This window comes from Syngnathus leptorhynchus, chromosome 20 (assembly GCF_054491065.1).
Source record: "Syngnathus leptorhynchus isolate UIUO chromosome 20, UIUO_Slep, whole genome shotgun sequence".
NCBI classification, from domain to species: Eukaryota; Metazoa; Chordata; class Actinopteri; order Syngnathiformes; family Syngnathidae; genus Syngnathus; species Syngnathus leptorhynchus.
The window spans coordinates 1,145,270-1,160,906 of NC_141214.1; the positions used below are offsets into that span (position 1 = coordinate 1,145,270).

Consider the following 15,637-nt stretch of genomic DNA (forward strand, 5'->3'; position numbering starts at 1 on the left):
ACATTGTCTAAAAAGCCACGGAAAGTCTTTTGTGTAGTGTGTTTATTTTTATCTGCCAGTGAAAATAAGCATCCATGGGTTACTGCGAAACATTTTGAAGTATGTTTCAGCATGCATTAAGACTGTAATTACGGCATTCAATTATGTCTGACGATCAAGAAATGTCGACTAGTTTTATCTTTTTATTTGCAAGAAACAATTCACAACTTTGCAGAGGAGGAAATCAATTGTTTGGGTAACCTGAATTCAGAATAATTAGCAGAAAAAAAGGCTTGTAGTTTGATACATAAAGAAAATTTTTTTTTAGTGCAGCTCAGCTACTTTCTACGTTTTCAAATGGACGTATCTCCATCTTGAAAAAAATACATGCTCTTCATTGAATATTGACAAAATATTGTCACTTCATTGATTATCATGAGAAAAAAATCTGTGCGCTCTGAAATGCCACCAAATAGACTTCCTTATAGATCCTCAGGGCTCCGCGCTCAGTCAACTGTTTTTCTTTTTTTTTTTAAATAGATTTTGGCAATTTTAGCTTCAACTTCTCTCACCTTTCAGAGCATCCTGGTAAAATTCCACCACCCTGAAAGTATCTTTTAATGATGTCAAATATGGGCTTATTCCTTCCAGACACTAGATATCGTCTCACGGCCTTGTTCGAAGCCACTATTAAACCTCAAACCAGTTGATGACCTCTTAAATAGAACGTCTGCTTATAAAACACTTTCCCGTATGTGCGTGTGTGTGTGTGTGTGTGTGTGTGTGTGTGTGTGTGTGTGTGTGTGTGTGTGTGTGTGTTTGGGAGCGAACGCGGCACTTTAGCCTGTTTGTGTGTGTGTGTGGAGACAACCACGGATTACTCATATGGCTGCAAGATGTGAAGCCTCTGCGGTGCAACCGGGCCGAGGAGAAAGTTTCCTGGTCGCGTGGGAGAAAAGAGCCAGGGCCTCGGACTCGGGAGCGAGGGGAGGAAGTCGCGAGCGCTTGGAATGCATCTCGCCATGGTTTTATTGATGGTTTGACGCGCTGTACGACACGGAGGAACAACTGTAGTGATTTTGCGGGCTGCCGCGCGTTTGTCTTTTGGTGGCTTCCGAGCAGCTCGGCGTTACAGGGGGAGGACGATGGGGAGCGAAAGTAGACATTAGTCCTGGCCCGTGCAACGTTTGAGGCTAAATGGCGCCGACCGCGAGCCTGTAGTGCCTCATGAAGTACGACACTAGGTAATTCGCCTCTGACAGGTCTGTACTTAAACCAGTTTGTCGTTTATGTAGAAATTGCTTGAAACTTCCCATCGGGGCTTTGCCTACTTTTTCCGCAGGAGACTCCATTTGAAATTGCAGTATTGTGCTATATTTCAATCGACATTTTTGGAGGGATCATATGTGGAGCTGTGTTGGATTGCGCAGTATCTTTAATGATTGGCAGTACGCAGTGTAAAATGTTGTCAATTTTTGGGTCATTTTCTGTACCACATCTTTGAAATAAAAAAACCTTTTTTTTTCCCCCAAAAAAGAAAAGAGCACAGTCTGAGCATGGATAAAACAAAGCCAAAATAATTCTTTTAAAAGGATAGTATTTTTAAGTAAACCCCCCAAAATTTGAATGATAGTTTTATACTTAAATATGATTTGAAGAAAAAAACAAAAAAACAAAAACTGGTCACTCAACTTCAGTATGCGTAGAACTTAACTTGCTCAGTCAGCACAATCTGTTTGTTGTCAAGTAGCAAAAGATCTGGCTTTCATCTCCGTATGGCAAAATATTTTTTGGATTGTGACAATATGAAATGTTCACCACTAATAACTCGTACCCATCTCTGGTGCTGCTGATTGTGATGAAGCTTCTCAGAAGAGGACGAGCCGGCCATTTCTTACGCCAGGCAAATGGAATGACTGTGATGTTCTGCTATTGTTTCACGTTTGAATTAGTGACGAAAATGCGGTTCTTCTTTTGTGTATTTTGCTTCTCTGATAGCAAGCCACCTCTCGGGGCCTTATTTCATTTATTTTTAAATCGTATGATTAAGCAGATACTTCAATTATTTTTGCTTTGTAGAAGTTCCTGTGAGGCTTCATTGGTTATTCCAATTTTATCACAGTTCTGTTTGATTATCTGGGTAATTATACAGTTGATTTTATTTTTTTTGGGAGGTGGGAGGCTGGTAGAAGCATCAAATCCGTCGAGCTGAACCAACAAATGAATTGTAATTATTGTCATCCTTTTCTGCTGATGTTCAATTTATATTTACGGCTGTCGACAACCTGTCTGTTGCTGTTTTATTTATCTTGATTCAACACGGCGCGTGAAGCTCATGAAAGAAAGCAGCCGTTTGTCTCTCGGCTGGCTTATTTTCAGAAAGTGCATGGATTGTGTAGCTTGTGTGGTTGTTGCTATGTAGGCGCCAACGCTAAGAATCCCGAAGCCGCCCTCTGGAGTTTGTCACCGAGCTTCTTTGGTTTATTTTAGGCTTTGAACGTCACACCGCACATGTTCTTAGTTTACGGAGAAAGTATTATTCTTATTATTTTTAACTCCTTTTGTCGGACATCCCGAATGTTTTTTTTTTTTCATTTTCTCCCTTCTAGTTGCTGCTTTGATCACACAGAGAGTAAACAATCGTGTTGTCAGAAGAGCCAAGAAGCTGATAAAAGTGGCGGCTGAGTGGATGTAGGCGTTTACAAGTGGCAGGTGACAGCAAATGGCTTCCGAACTACTACATAAAAGTCACTCGAATGGCTTTTTCTCTTTTTCAGACTGTAACCGATCTCCGTATTTGTAGATGGCTTAATATTTACGTAAATAACATTCTTGCACTAATTGACACACACAAAGCAAATTGAGTTATGACCTCTTTTCCTCTTTATTGACTTTCAGACAGATGATATCAAATTATGAATTCGACGTGAAATAGAAGGATCCCTTTGTCCTCTTTCGATGGGTCCCGTTCATGGGAAAAACCCAAAAAGGATCCCAAGTCAATTTTCACTAAGTCGCCAATTGTCAAGACTAAAGAGCCGCAAGCCATTTTATTGCCTGTTAACCCGGCGCACATTTCTTGGCCAACTTCTTTTCGACTCTTGTCTGTTGTAACTCACCAGCGCGTGTTTTTCTTTCTTCTTAGTGCGGGTTCCGTCCCAGGCTAAAAAGTCCTCTCCGCTAGGCGTCAAAGCCCGTGCCGTCGTTCAAAGCCATCAATGCACAATTAAGATATTCATGCTTTGGTGTTAGGAGTTCGCTCACATTACAAGACTCGCCGCTTTCCCATGAGTGCAGCGCTAATTTCCTCTGTTTTCTTTCCCACATTAAGCCATCAGACATAGAGACAGAGAAATTAGCTTTGGAAAATGTGACCGAGGCAGGCGCAAGTGGCTTGAATGCCATCGAAGTTGTACGGTTTCTTTTTGTTGGAATCCGACAAGGCCGATGAGGGAAAAGTACTCAGCTATTTTTCCTCCCGCAAGTGCTGGTGTGTTTCTTTTGTATGTATCTGTTTTTGGTACATCCGTCCGCCATGATTCTCCAGTTTACAGGTGGCGTCATCGGTACCTGCTCAGGAAGGGGATTCCTTTCAGCTGCTTTTTAAATCATCGCTAAGCGCTCGGCTCCATTAGCGTTGTCGTCTGGCGACAAAAACATCTGGCGACCCTTTCAACGTAGTTTCTGAAACTGTCCAGGTCAGCCATATTCTGTCTACAGAACAACAGGCCCTTCTATGTTGATTTGAAATGACAGGGTTTTTTTTTTGGATCCTCTTAGCTTGCCTCTGGTCCAGCTTGACATTTTGACAAAAACCCTGAGAGAAAATTCAAAAAGGCAGAAGTTGGAGCGGATGCCCTCAGGCCCTTCTCTCCAAGGAATGTGAACTTTGGCGAAAGTTGGTGGCCCACTAACTTTACATCAAAAGTAGATTATCAAATTGGAAAATCTTCCAGTGTAGATTTGATATCATTTACGGCGACGCCAAAGTTTAGTCTGAAACTGATCCAGATTGCTCGTTTGGTGGCGATGTTAAAATTCCATCAAATAGTACAAATAAGTAAAGACGGCCATAATAACCAATTGATTTTGGATCATGTATTTATTTGATGATATTGAGGCTAGTGAGCCCAAACGATCAGAAACGCTTTGGAGAGAGACGGAACAAACGTCCTTCCTCCTCTGAGATGCCGAGCTTCAGCTACGCTGTGGCTCCACTGCTCAATTCCACTCTGGCATTGAAATAAAAAGTTCAGAACGTTCAGAGCGATGCCATTAAGAAACTATTTCAGAGATGAATTGATCTTTAATGGCCACCCAATTTTTTTTTTTTTTAAACTTAACACGCCACTTATGCCGGCTCCTAATGACTCAAGGGAAGCAAAGTTTCTTGTTGACCTACTGAAAGTTGGCTAATTTGTCGAAAAGCAACGTCGGTGGAAACTTTGTGACAGGACAGAGGGCCGTCTTTCTTCCGTTCGCGCAGAAGAACAGCTCCTAATGTGGCCAATTACCAATCACTCAGTTATGTAAGCATTAGCCGCACTCAACGCTAAGAACAACAGCGACACTCATTGCTGTTTTGTGCGCGGCCTCCACTCAACCACATTCATTATTCAACTGGCTGTGACGATTATTATTATTATTTTTTTTTAAAAGCTGTCGATAATCTCAGCCCGAACGTGGGGAATTTATTTTATGTGCATTCCCAACTAAAATGCCGCTTGAGTAGTTGTGTCAGAATGTGATTAAGGTGGCTCCCCCTATTCTTTTTTTTTTTTTTTTTTTTTTAAATGGAAATGAAGGGGGGCACACATCTGGGGGTCTTTGTGGTAGCAAGACCAGGCGGTGGGTGTCCGAGGCCCACGCTCAGGGAGAGCGTTTGGGAAAAGAGGGAGGGATGAAGAAGCCTTTCTTTTATTAAGGAAAGTGTCGAGAAGTAAAAGACAGGAAGTGGATAGTGGACATCCAAGCTGGCAGTGGAAGGACCACGTTTGTGTACACAAACATTAAAACCATTAGGGAAAAGGACAAATCCCGGCTGAGGTGAAAAGGACGGAGGGGCACAGGGACCAGCCAGGAGCTCATTAGCATAAACAAGAGTGAGAGGAAGAGGAGGAAAGACGGGGGGGCTCACTCGCTTTAGTTGAAAACTTTACGGTTGACAGTTAAATTTACTCATGAGTGTGTGTGTGTGTGTGTGTGTGTGTGTGTGTGTGTGTGTGTGTGGAAGAGGAATTGCGCGGCGAGGGGTGCAACATGGCTTTTAGGCTTTTCACACACACAAAGTTGTCCTCTCGCTTGTCTGCCGAGGACGATTTTGCTTCATTTGATATTTACTGCATTGAAGGCGGGGGTTGAGCGGGTTGAAGTAGATTCAAACAAAACCAAACGAGGCCATTGTGACCTGCAAACTAATTCCTTGTGGCTTAGCGTATTTCTCTCCCCAAATACTCAAGTGAAGTCTGAACAAAGTGCAACATTGGAGAAAAGTTGATATTCATTCATGCGCTAGATCTTTCTTTGTTCTTTTTATTGAACGGCTAATTCCTGCATTGCAAATTTGAGTGTTCCGCCATTTTAATTTCTGAATACGGATGGAGAAAATGTGCAAAGGAAGCGTCGCGGGCAGGAGGAAACGGCATCAGAGCGCGTCTAAACCGTAGCGCCATTAGAAGTCTCTGCAGATGATTATGCAAATGTAATCTGCTTAATAAGCACGTCCGACCAAGCATCCATTACTGTTATTTGCGGCCCACTCTGCCTCCCCCCCAAAAATTCCTTTGAATAGACCCAGCTCGCTTAAATTCAGTGCCGGGGACGCTCAAATGGAATTAGTCAGGGTGGCGCGCGATAATATCCTATGGCAGCTGCATGGGCTGCACCTGTTTTGCTCTTTTTGCCCGATTTGCGGAAATGCTTGCGCTGGAAACGCAACATCGCTTATAAATAGTTCTGTCTGATTAGTTCTTCTGCAGAATGAAATGAAACAGGGACTTTACCCGTTTGAAAATGATCCGGTAATTGGGCTGGCTGACTTGGTCCAAATGACCCAATTTGACCTGACGGTCAGCCGATGCGCACCGATCGTGTCTGAATGGGACGAGACAGACAAACACTCCAGACAATTTCTGACACCCACTTCTGAAATTGACACCGTAGAAAAAACAAAACAAAACAAAACAGTCTGGCTTCCCGATAGTGGAGAAACGGCACTCGGCTCGCCCCTGCAAGCCAATATAAAAGTCAACATTGTGGCTCGGCAAACGTTCCGCTGCGCGTGTGCACGTTAAGTTTGTCCAGATACATTTCCCGTCAGTCGGAGAGGGTGGTGAGGGGTGGGGTGGGATGGGGGGGGGTTCTGCCCCTGCAGGAAACGTCCGCTTCTGCGGGAGTGGAAAAGTCTACGTGTTTGTGTGTTTACACAGGCGGCGAGAAGTTGCGCTACATGGCCTTCTTTCTTTTCCTTCTATGCACGGCCCGGCGTGCTAGTGATGTCATGCTTGAGATTAGCCAGACGCCTGTGTGTGTGTGTGTGTGTGTGTGTGTGTGTGTGTGTGTGTGTGTGTGTGTGTGTGTGTGTGTGTGTGTGTGTGTGTGTATGTGTGTGTTGAACTTGCAAAGCGTTTTGTATACCTGGTCAGGTTTGGCACATGGCACATCTTGTTTGTGTTCCTTTGGCTTGACTGAGGTTTGTTTTCCATCATTTCTGAAAAGGGGAGAAAAAAAAAAAAAAGACAGACGAGGCGAGAGTCAACAATCAACATGTTGATTTATGCCCGCTACAAGTTCCTTCCATGACGCCTACGATTACTGCTAAAAAAAAAAAGTTCCCTGTAATTTGTTTTATTTCATTTTTGAAAGTATGATGCTGAGATACCTGTTGATTTATGCAGCTGGATGAATACGCGCTGTGTTTTGTCCAGGCCGCTGTGAATTGGAAAGCTGCCTGGGCAGCCACGGGCACAAGCAGACATCTTTTGGCTATTCTTGTTTCAGCAAAGCTGCGTCAACTCGTCAAACAAAATTCCATCAATCTGATTCCGTTTTATTTTTTAAATTTTTGATCCTATCTGAAAGCAACACATCAGATTGCATTCATTATTTTGCGCTTGTTTTGAGCCTAACTAGCGTCCATCTATTTTCAGTTCAATAGCAGGCCGGGCTGCGGCGTCCGATGGAATGTTTGAATTGAATGTGAAATATGTTGCATTCTACTCCAGCCTCTAATTGATGGAACCTGGTGCTAAAAATGTTATAAAACTCCAATTCTGACCACATTGCCATTTTAATAGGTGTTGTTGACCAAATCAACAAAAAGTTGAATGTGAGGAATGTCGAACAAAAGTGAGGAGGTAGCAAGCTGACGTGTTGTCTTTTATTGACTTTTTTTGAAAGGGATCCAAACAAAAATCTTCCCGTGACTAATTATCTATTTTCTGCCGTGCTGCCTATCCCAGTCTACAAAAAGCAAGATACACCCTGAACTGATTGCCAGAGACTTCATTCCACCTAACATTTTTTCTTTTTAATTTCTTCCGGCTTCTGATTGCCAGTAATGTTTTTTTTCTTTTTAGATTACGGGTGCTTGCATGAGGTTGGAGATGTGTTGTGCACGCAGGTGAGCAAAGGGGCCTTTCCTGTATAATCGTGTGCGTCAGGCCGTCATGAATGGTGCGTTTGAGACAGAGCGGAGTGTGGAGTTCCTCCGGGCCGGACCAAATTGGAAACAGAAAAACAAACATCCCCCCCGACCCACCACCAAGTCAAGTCACCCCCCCCCCCCCCCCCCCCCCCGTCTGCCGGCTAGCGGCCCGACCCGTCTGGGACAATGTAACGGCCTATAGTCGGACCGGACCACACACGGCTGCGGAGCGCAGGGGGTGTTCCAAGACATCTGTATGTCTGCGCGTGTGCGTGTGCGAGCACGAGCACGAGCACGAGCGTGTCCCGAGTGGGAAAAACAGGCGGCAATCGGGCCAAGTTTGTCGGGAGCTCGCTGACGGATTGATGGGAAAGACAGCGATGGAAAGAGATTTGAAAAGTTGATGGAAGAAAGAACGCCAGTGGAAAGGATGGAGATAAGTCACGGTGAAGAAGGCGGATGAAGAGAAAAACAGAGCAACTGTGATTGAGTCAATGAATGAGGAGCCGCGAGACCCGGGCCGGGCTCCGTGGGGAAAATATTTGTCCATGGGAAAGAAAGTACACCTCTTTTCCTGTTGTGAGAACTTCAATTTTTTTTTCTTCTTCTTCATAAAAGTCACTATTGGCTAAATTATGTTATTATGCGGTCAAGCTCGTAATAACTGGACGCGTTTGGATTTGTACGAAATGTCATCACACAGCAGCTCAAATAGTTGACGGGATTGAATTAGATCGGAATTGCCGTCACTTGCCAGTTTCTGATTGGCCGATATCGCCGATTTCTGAAGTCTACTTTTGTGCTGCTCCTTTGGCGGCCCAAAAGACACCCGCAGTGCACTTTCTTGATGGGAAGGTTTGAAAATGACTCATAATTTCTGTAATGACTCATAATGCGCTTGACTTTTCTCGCCAGCAATCTTGGGTTTCTCCTCCAAAACGCCCCGTATCCGTTTCCACATAATGACTCGCCGCTGCCCTTGTTTTCGACCGTCCAGACAAAAGTTGGATGGATGTGATACTGTCAAAACTAACTCAACATTTATATTGGCTCACCTGCCCATTTAAAAGGTGCCGTTGGCATCTACCAGTTTGGATGAAGCAAAAATGTCACAGGTCACCATATTTCAATGGCGCCTGGATCTCATTTGTGGGATAGATTCGATCGATCTATCCGTCAACGCTGCAGCCGCATTGGCAGCGTGGCACAAAACATTTTTTTTCTTGTGCCGCAGCACGAGACTCAATTTGGGAGTGTAAGGGAGGGAAAATTGTTCCCTGAAAAATTTGGACAAGACATCCTGACGTATAATATAAACTTATTTGTCCTTCTTTCTTGTTCCAGGAGCTTCAGAGGGCTTTTCTTCTTTTTTTTTGTGTGTCTCCCACCCAAAAATTGACGAGGATCTAAACCAGAACTTAGACTGGACGCGCCATCTGTTTTAAAACTTCTCCCGTGGATCTACAACGCGCTCCACCGAACTGCGGCGGTGGACCAGAGCGAGCAGATGCTCCAGTATGTGGAGTTTAAGACCCTCCTAAAGTCCCCCCCCCTCCCCAAAAAAGTTGAGAGCTGAAAGTTTGGCTGCCATGGACCTACGTGGAGTTATGTGGGCCTGCTGAGAAAAGAGCACTTGGAATTTTTTGATTTTTTTTTTTTTTTTTTTTCCGGAGCGGAACCTCCAGGGCCCAACTGAGCCACTTGAACAGAACCGATGCCCAGGCATGTTTTTATAACCTGATGACCAGCAGAGGTGAGACTTTTAAATACTCCTACAATACCGTGCATAATAATCTGATGAATGATTGAAATAAAAAAATACCCTCCATTTTTAATTCCCAGAAGATTCAATATGCAAATAAATTGCTATCTGCGCGTATGTCATTAAAGTGGGGTCATAACCAATATAAACGATGCTATTATTTATATGAAGCATTATGATTGATAAACATGTCAGTAACGTTGCTCGGTATAATGAAAGGTTTTGTGATCAAAGTTTCAAACCCTGGTGGAGGTTTGCCCCAGAAGCAAGGTAAGGCAAAAATAAAAGACAGCAAGAATTTGGATGACTTTTTCTGTCATTGTGTGTTTAGATAAATGATTAGGACAAGCCTGAACATATGGGACAAGGCCTTTTAAGCACGTGAGTGTGTGTGCGTGCGTGCGTGCGTGCGTGTTTGTATGTTTTTCATTATGCGGTCCGGCGGCTTTTGCTCGGTGATGTTATTCAGCAGGGCGGGTTGCTTTCAACCGCTTGATGCTTTTAGCTGTGGTTTGCGTGCGTGCGTGCGCGCGGGCGTGCGTGCGCTTATGTCTGACTGCGACTGTCTACATTGGTGCGTGTGCGCACATTTGTGCGAGTGCGCACATGCGCGCGTTCGCGTCGCTTCGCTTTTGCTTGCCTGTGTTGTGGTGCTGCCACGACTTTGATGTTGCCAGTACGAGTCGGATTTGGAACATGTTTTTGTGCAATGCTCGAAAAAAACAAAAAAAAACAAAAACAAAGGAATGTCAAGTGGAGACAATTCGATGGAACCGAAAAGTCATTGAAAACGCCCGCACGTTTCTGACGTAATAGCACTGTAAGTGCGACATGATCTTATGTCTGTTGACTCTTGCTGAATATTTTTGTGATTGTTTTTTTTTTTTTTGCCAACATTACATCACAGTGAACATAAGTTACACAAATACACAGTTCAGTCATGCTCTGATTTAGTGGCTCGGTTAAACAAACTATCCTATTAACCTAAATTGTATTGTAGCTCTTTTGTTTTCCATCAATGCATCCTGGGAAATGTCGAGGTCTGGTTATGCACTTTGCATCTTGATGTGTATTCGTGTAGCAACCATTGGCATCACTCAAAATTGGACCATTTTGAAGCCCACATTTTTGTCAGTCCCATTATATTAACCCTCACCTCCATGCTCAATCGTACAGGAAACAATTATTTTCCTGGCACAGGCATCTTAAGTTATGCAGACAAAGATGGATAAAGGCGTTGTCACCAGACGTCACCGCAATTAATGACATCATTTGTTAGTTTGCTAATGATCGACTTGTTCAAAGGACGCAGAGTCAATCAAAGCGTGGAAATGACAGATGAGCCTTTGGCATGATGTGAATTGTCCACATGATTTCATAATTGATTCAGTCACTTGGATGGAGTAAGCGTTAACGTGACTTCGGAGTCACTTGCGCACTTTGGGGTGGGTGGGGCGTCTTCATCAGGAGACGAGAGCTCACACAAATTAAGCGTGACAAGAATAATTCACTGTCATTAAGAGTAAACTGCAAAATCAACCATACCCCGTTGACTTTCTGGGAATTTTGGAGTACCACGAGACCATTTTGTTTTTCTTCTATGCCATGTTTGTGAAGTGTAGAAATAAGTCGCAAAAAACGTGACCTTGTGCTTCGCTGTTGTTGTGCTATCAAGATTCTTTTATTTGTGGCCAACCTGCTAAAATTTTCATTCTATTTTTCTGACATGCACAACAAGATAATCATTCAGAGATGAGCTAATTTCTCTCCCTGCCGGAAGAGCCGTTCATCAGACAAAAGCAAGGCCATGGGGTCCAACCTATATTTTCCATTTGTCTGCGTTTGTTCCAAAGCAGGCCGGTCTAAAACGCCTTAATCAGATTAGGTTTGAAAGCAGCCACATTGCCAACGGGCACGCAAACCCAAAACCTCTGCCCCACTGCAAGCTGCATTTGCCTCACGAGCAATTACACTATGTGTCGCTACTCGCTCTCGAGCTGAGCCCAGATCCAAACTCACCTGCTCATACGAGCGCCGCGCCGCCACAGGGCGTGTTGTCTTTTTGTTTTCGCGTTTTGGCGAGCACGGCGTGCCGTGGCCAAGCGAGCAAGTGTTAACAAGCTCCGTGCACACTATATTTATTTAATCCATATGCCGGTGAGCCGCCATACAGCTGCTGCTGCTGCTGCTGCTGCTGCGAGCGCGTCTGGGAGCAAATTATTGCAAAGTCAGCGCAGAGACTGTCGGTTTTCCTAAAGGAATTAAACGTTTAAGCCATATTAGTTACACTTTTTTTTTTTTTTAAAATACCGTCTGCCCTTGTGATCTGAGATGATTGAAGACGTTTGGCAGAGAGCTTTCAATTATTTAATTGTTTTTTTTCTTCTTTTTCTCACTGAAGTCACCTAAGAGATTCAATGCCATTGTTGTCTGTAGCAGAATAACGGCGATGTCGGCAAAAACACTCCGCTTGGAGTCACGCTGTTGTCGTTTGGGTTCTAAACCTCGCAATGCACTCCATTTTGCCTCAAGACGCGATGAATCAATTCCACACAGTCGCTTAATCCGGGGCGTCTAGCTCCGTAAATGGCCGAACACGTTGCCATGTTGTTGAATGTGGCGGCTGCCTGCTCGCCTCCAGTCCGCCGGCTGCCAAAGTTGGGTGGTGGAAGTTACTGGAAGTTTGGATTGCTAGTTTGGAATATAGCATGGAAACACATATCTGCCTTTGAAGAGCCACGCCACAGCCAGCCAGCCAGTCATTCACTGCAGATTGCTTTTTTTTCTCTCTCTCTCTAAATTTATGACCTTACTCTGCTATATTAAAGACGTAATCATGCCAGAACAAGCTAAATATCAGCTGTCTTTATGGGCTTGTGTATAGGCCTCTATTGGAATATTAAATTTGGTACCAATGGATAATTGGGCTAATGTCGAATGTGAGTGTGCAAGTGCGGTAATCTCTATGGCAGGTTCCTTGCCATTAGCGCACCGCCGAACAAGGCAGCAATTCATTCAGCAGATTTAACTGTGTGTGTGTGTGCACGTGTGTGTGTCTGGATGACAGGTTTCTAAATGCAGAGTGTGTGTTGTTTTTGGAGAATTGTTTCCGTGCGCCTGTCTGCACCATATGGCCCTATGTGGAAAAAGGCCTCTTTAGGGGTTTGTGTGTGCACGTGTGTGTGTGTGTGTGTGTGTGTGTGTGTGTGTGTGTGTGTGTGTGTGTGTGTGTGTGTGTGTGTGTGTGTGTGTGTGTGTGTGTGTGTGTGAGTGAGTCTGTTGTGTGCGCGCACAGCGGTCGGGTCTGCCCAGAGTTGAAGCTGTAAAAACAAAAACGTCTTGTGGAGAAAAAAAAAAAAAGAAGAGAGACTGCGCTCTAAGCAGTGATGTCAGACGCTACCTGGCTCACTTTCACTCGTCACCTAAAAAGAAATGCGGGAATTGACGCCATTGCTGAAGATGCTGATTTCAGTACTGTTATCGCTTCTTTGCTGAACCTCAGACAATCAAGATTTTTGTTCAAATCTGAATCCATGTTGCATTACGCCCCGAGTGAGAGCATTGATGTCGTTGGCAACAATATTGAAATATCATATCTCCGGTTTCGATGCAATTCCGACCCCTACTGTCCTCCACTTGCTGAATATGTATTTCCAAGCCCGCTTTATCCTGCCCAATAGTGTTTCTTACTTGTTTTTGGCTTGTTCTGAAATTATCACTTCTTCTTTTTCCTCCCACGTACTTTTCTGGTGTTTTCTTTGTGTCCGTTTTCCTTGCGTCTTTGGGTTTACTTTGGCGTAACCGTCGGCGTAGCGGCCGCCAGTGCCAAGACCTGCGAACAATCAACGTCTCACACATGCAGAAACACTTCAACGCACTCCTCGGCTATCGTTATGGAAGAAGAGCTATGTAAGAAACTTGAAAGTTACAACACCTTCTTTAAACTTTGAGTCGAAAACAAACTCTGGTTAGCTGAATTAGTTAAGTGAACAAAGCAGCCATAGAGCTACTTGTTACTCGAGTGATTATAAACCTCAGACTATGAGGTCAAAGCAGGCGGGCAAAAGCCAGCGCTTTGACGCAAAATCCTTACAGAAGTGGCTCACTAACTCAATTTATATTGTAACAGCTGCAAGAATGGCCTTTTTGTTTCTAATGGCCGCTCTCGTTGGTTTGGTTTCAACATGTTCCGTCTAATGTACAACATCTGTTGGAAGAACAGCCTCTCGTTTTGGTGGCTCCATCAAGTTTCCGTAATGGAGTGCGCTCCCCCCTGCCCCGGCCCAAAAAGAAAAAAAGGTGGGCTTAGACCTCGTTATCATGATCACAGAAAAAGAAATTCTTTATTCACTGGAGGGCGAACCATTATTGAAACACATTGCTGTCAAAATGCAAAGTATGTACCTCCCACTTTTCTGATCTTTTTATCCACACACAAAAAAAAAAGGTCTCATAAAATATGGACTTGCTCTAAGGGTTGCATATTGTCTATGGTCAAGAAGCCCCAGGCATAAGTTAGCAAACCCTGGTCTAGAGGGATGGATGAAAAAAAAAGAAGGAACTTTCAATGTTTTTGCGGCCTCCTTAATGATTTAAAACCCGCAAGCCAGCAAATGATCTCGCACTGACTGTCAAATCAAGTCAGGTAAAGTCCTAGACGTCCTCTGCGAACCCCCGCGGACTTGAATTGGCGCCCGCTCGTAAGATGTCTGATTGGATCTCCCATGCAAATGAAGACCGGGGAGGGAGCAAGTCAATTGTGCTTATCGCCCGTTGATTAAAAAAAAGGAGAAAAGCGCATGGGCGCTCCAGGCAAAAGCCCAATCGCCTGGGGGGCTTTTGATACATTTTTCAGCCCAGTGTAAAAAGTCAAATCAAAAGTCCTGTTGGTGCTTGAAGCCACGATACTAACGGTTAGCCGCCTTTCTTTTAAGCGTCACGTCATTAGCGTTTCATTTGATTTGCGCCACGCAGAAGAGCAACATCCATCTCCTCTGACCTCGACAAACTTTTCAGCATCCCCGCTTATAAACTATAGATTGGCCGATAACAAGTTTCTCAGCACTTGATTAACGTCGGCCGGCGGCCTTCTCCCGGCGTGAACTCTCTCTCTCTCTCTGGGCCGGCGTTGCGCGCCCACGTCCAAACATTTACATTTGCGCTTTCAAGTGCTGTTTATATATGGCCTTATCTGCTATCGCTGGGACGGACGGGGACGCTCGGTGAATCAAACCTCCCTTCGTCGCATTGACATCAACACAGTTGCTATGTCCATAATAGGACAGAGGGAGTCAACGCGGCGAGTGCCACATAGACACAGGGAAGGGAGGCGGATCATTTGCCACCACAGTGTTTTGTGGTGAGCTGACGCATGGAACTTTTCTTTTCTGCCTATGGTGCTTCCAAACAGTCAATGAGAAACATTTGAGAGTTCATTTGCCATCCCGACCCGACTCGGAGACATCCCGACCCCTCGGCATCTCCGTCTGTCCAAAACAAGACAAAAAGGAGAACTCCGGGGGTCTGCAATGTGTCACGCCGGTGCGTGATGGGCCTGGAATTTGACACTCGGTATCTGCTTATCTGTCTGAGAGCGAGCGAGCGAGCGAGCGACCGAGGGAGTCATGGGCCTTCGGTGTGGATGTGTAGTCTGATTGTTATCACGCCGTTTGACTCCCATCTGCTTTTAAGGCAATGAATTCACATCTCGCCTTCCTTCTTGTCTTGCGAGCCCGCCCCCCCCCCCCCCCTCGTTCTCATCTCTGCTTTTAATTTGGCCTCCTTCCCGCTCGCTTTTATCTGACTGTTTCCTCTTCCGAGACTGTCACAAGGCCCTGTTGTGTTCTTTTTTTTTTTAATCTCGAGATTTTATGTAATTAGTGGTGAGACACCAAGACCGAATGCTGAAGTGCAGGTTTGGTGAGAATGATTGTTACCTGAGCCAAAAAAATGAACCGTGAGAGCTTTTATTGTGTCAAGCTGTAGCAAGGATGCATGTTCCTCGGCCCACCTGCGCATCTGAACTTTGTTTTGCGGTCGCCCAACTCAAACACGTAACAGCACTCGACCGACGAGTGATTGACAGTCGCCATTTTATTTTCATTCAGCAATTGACGCACGTGTATCTTCGACACGATACGCCCGACGCTCTTGGCATTTTGACTGGTTCCCCAATGACTCATCCGACTGTCAGCTTTCCAAAATCACGACAAAAGGGAAAGCCTCAGCCAGCACGCCCATCTTATCGTTTC

The 15,637-nt window shown here is 44.7% G+C and overlaps 1 protein-coding gene across 6 annotated transcripts in view; it reads left to right on the top strand.

Annotated features, from left to right (window-relative positions):
• trps1 (trichorhinophalangeal syndrome I) overlaps positions 1–15,637 on the top strand; it is a 95,308-nt gene that overhangs the window by 49,888 nt on the left and 29,783 nt on the right. For 4 of the 6 annotated variants that reach the window (XM_085900204.1, XM_085900206.1, XM_085900209.1 and 1 more), the window contains one exon: positions 8,969–9,377. In XM_085900204.1, the coding sequence (XP_085756330.1) occupies positions 9,365–9,377 (13 nt within the window). In that variant the 5' untranslated portion in view covers positions 8,969–9,364. Of the gene's footprint in view, positions 1–1,926; positions 2,207–7,556; positions 7,601–8,968; positions 9,378–15,637 lie in introns of those variants that run through there. The other 2 variants (XM_085900208.1, XM_085900210.1) reach the window with 2 other exon arrangements.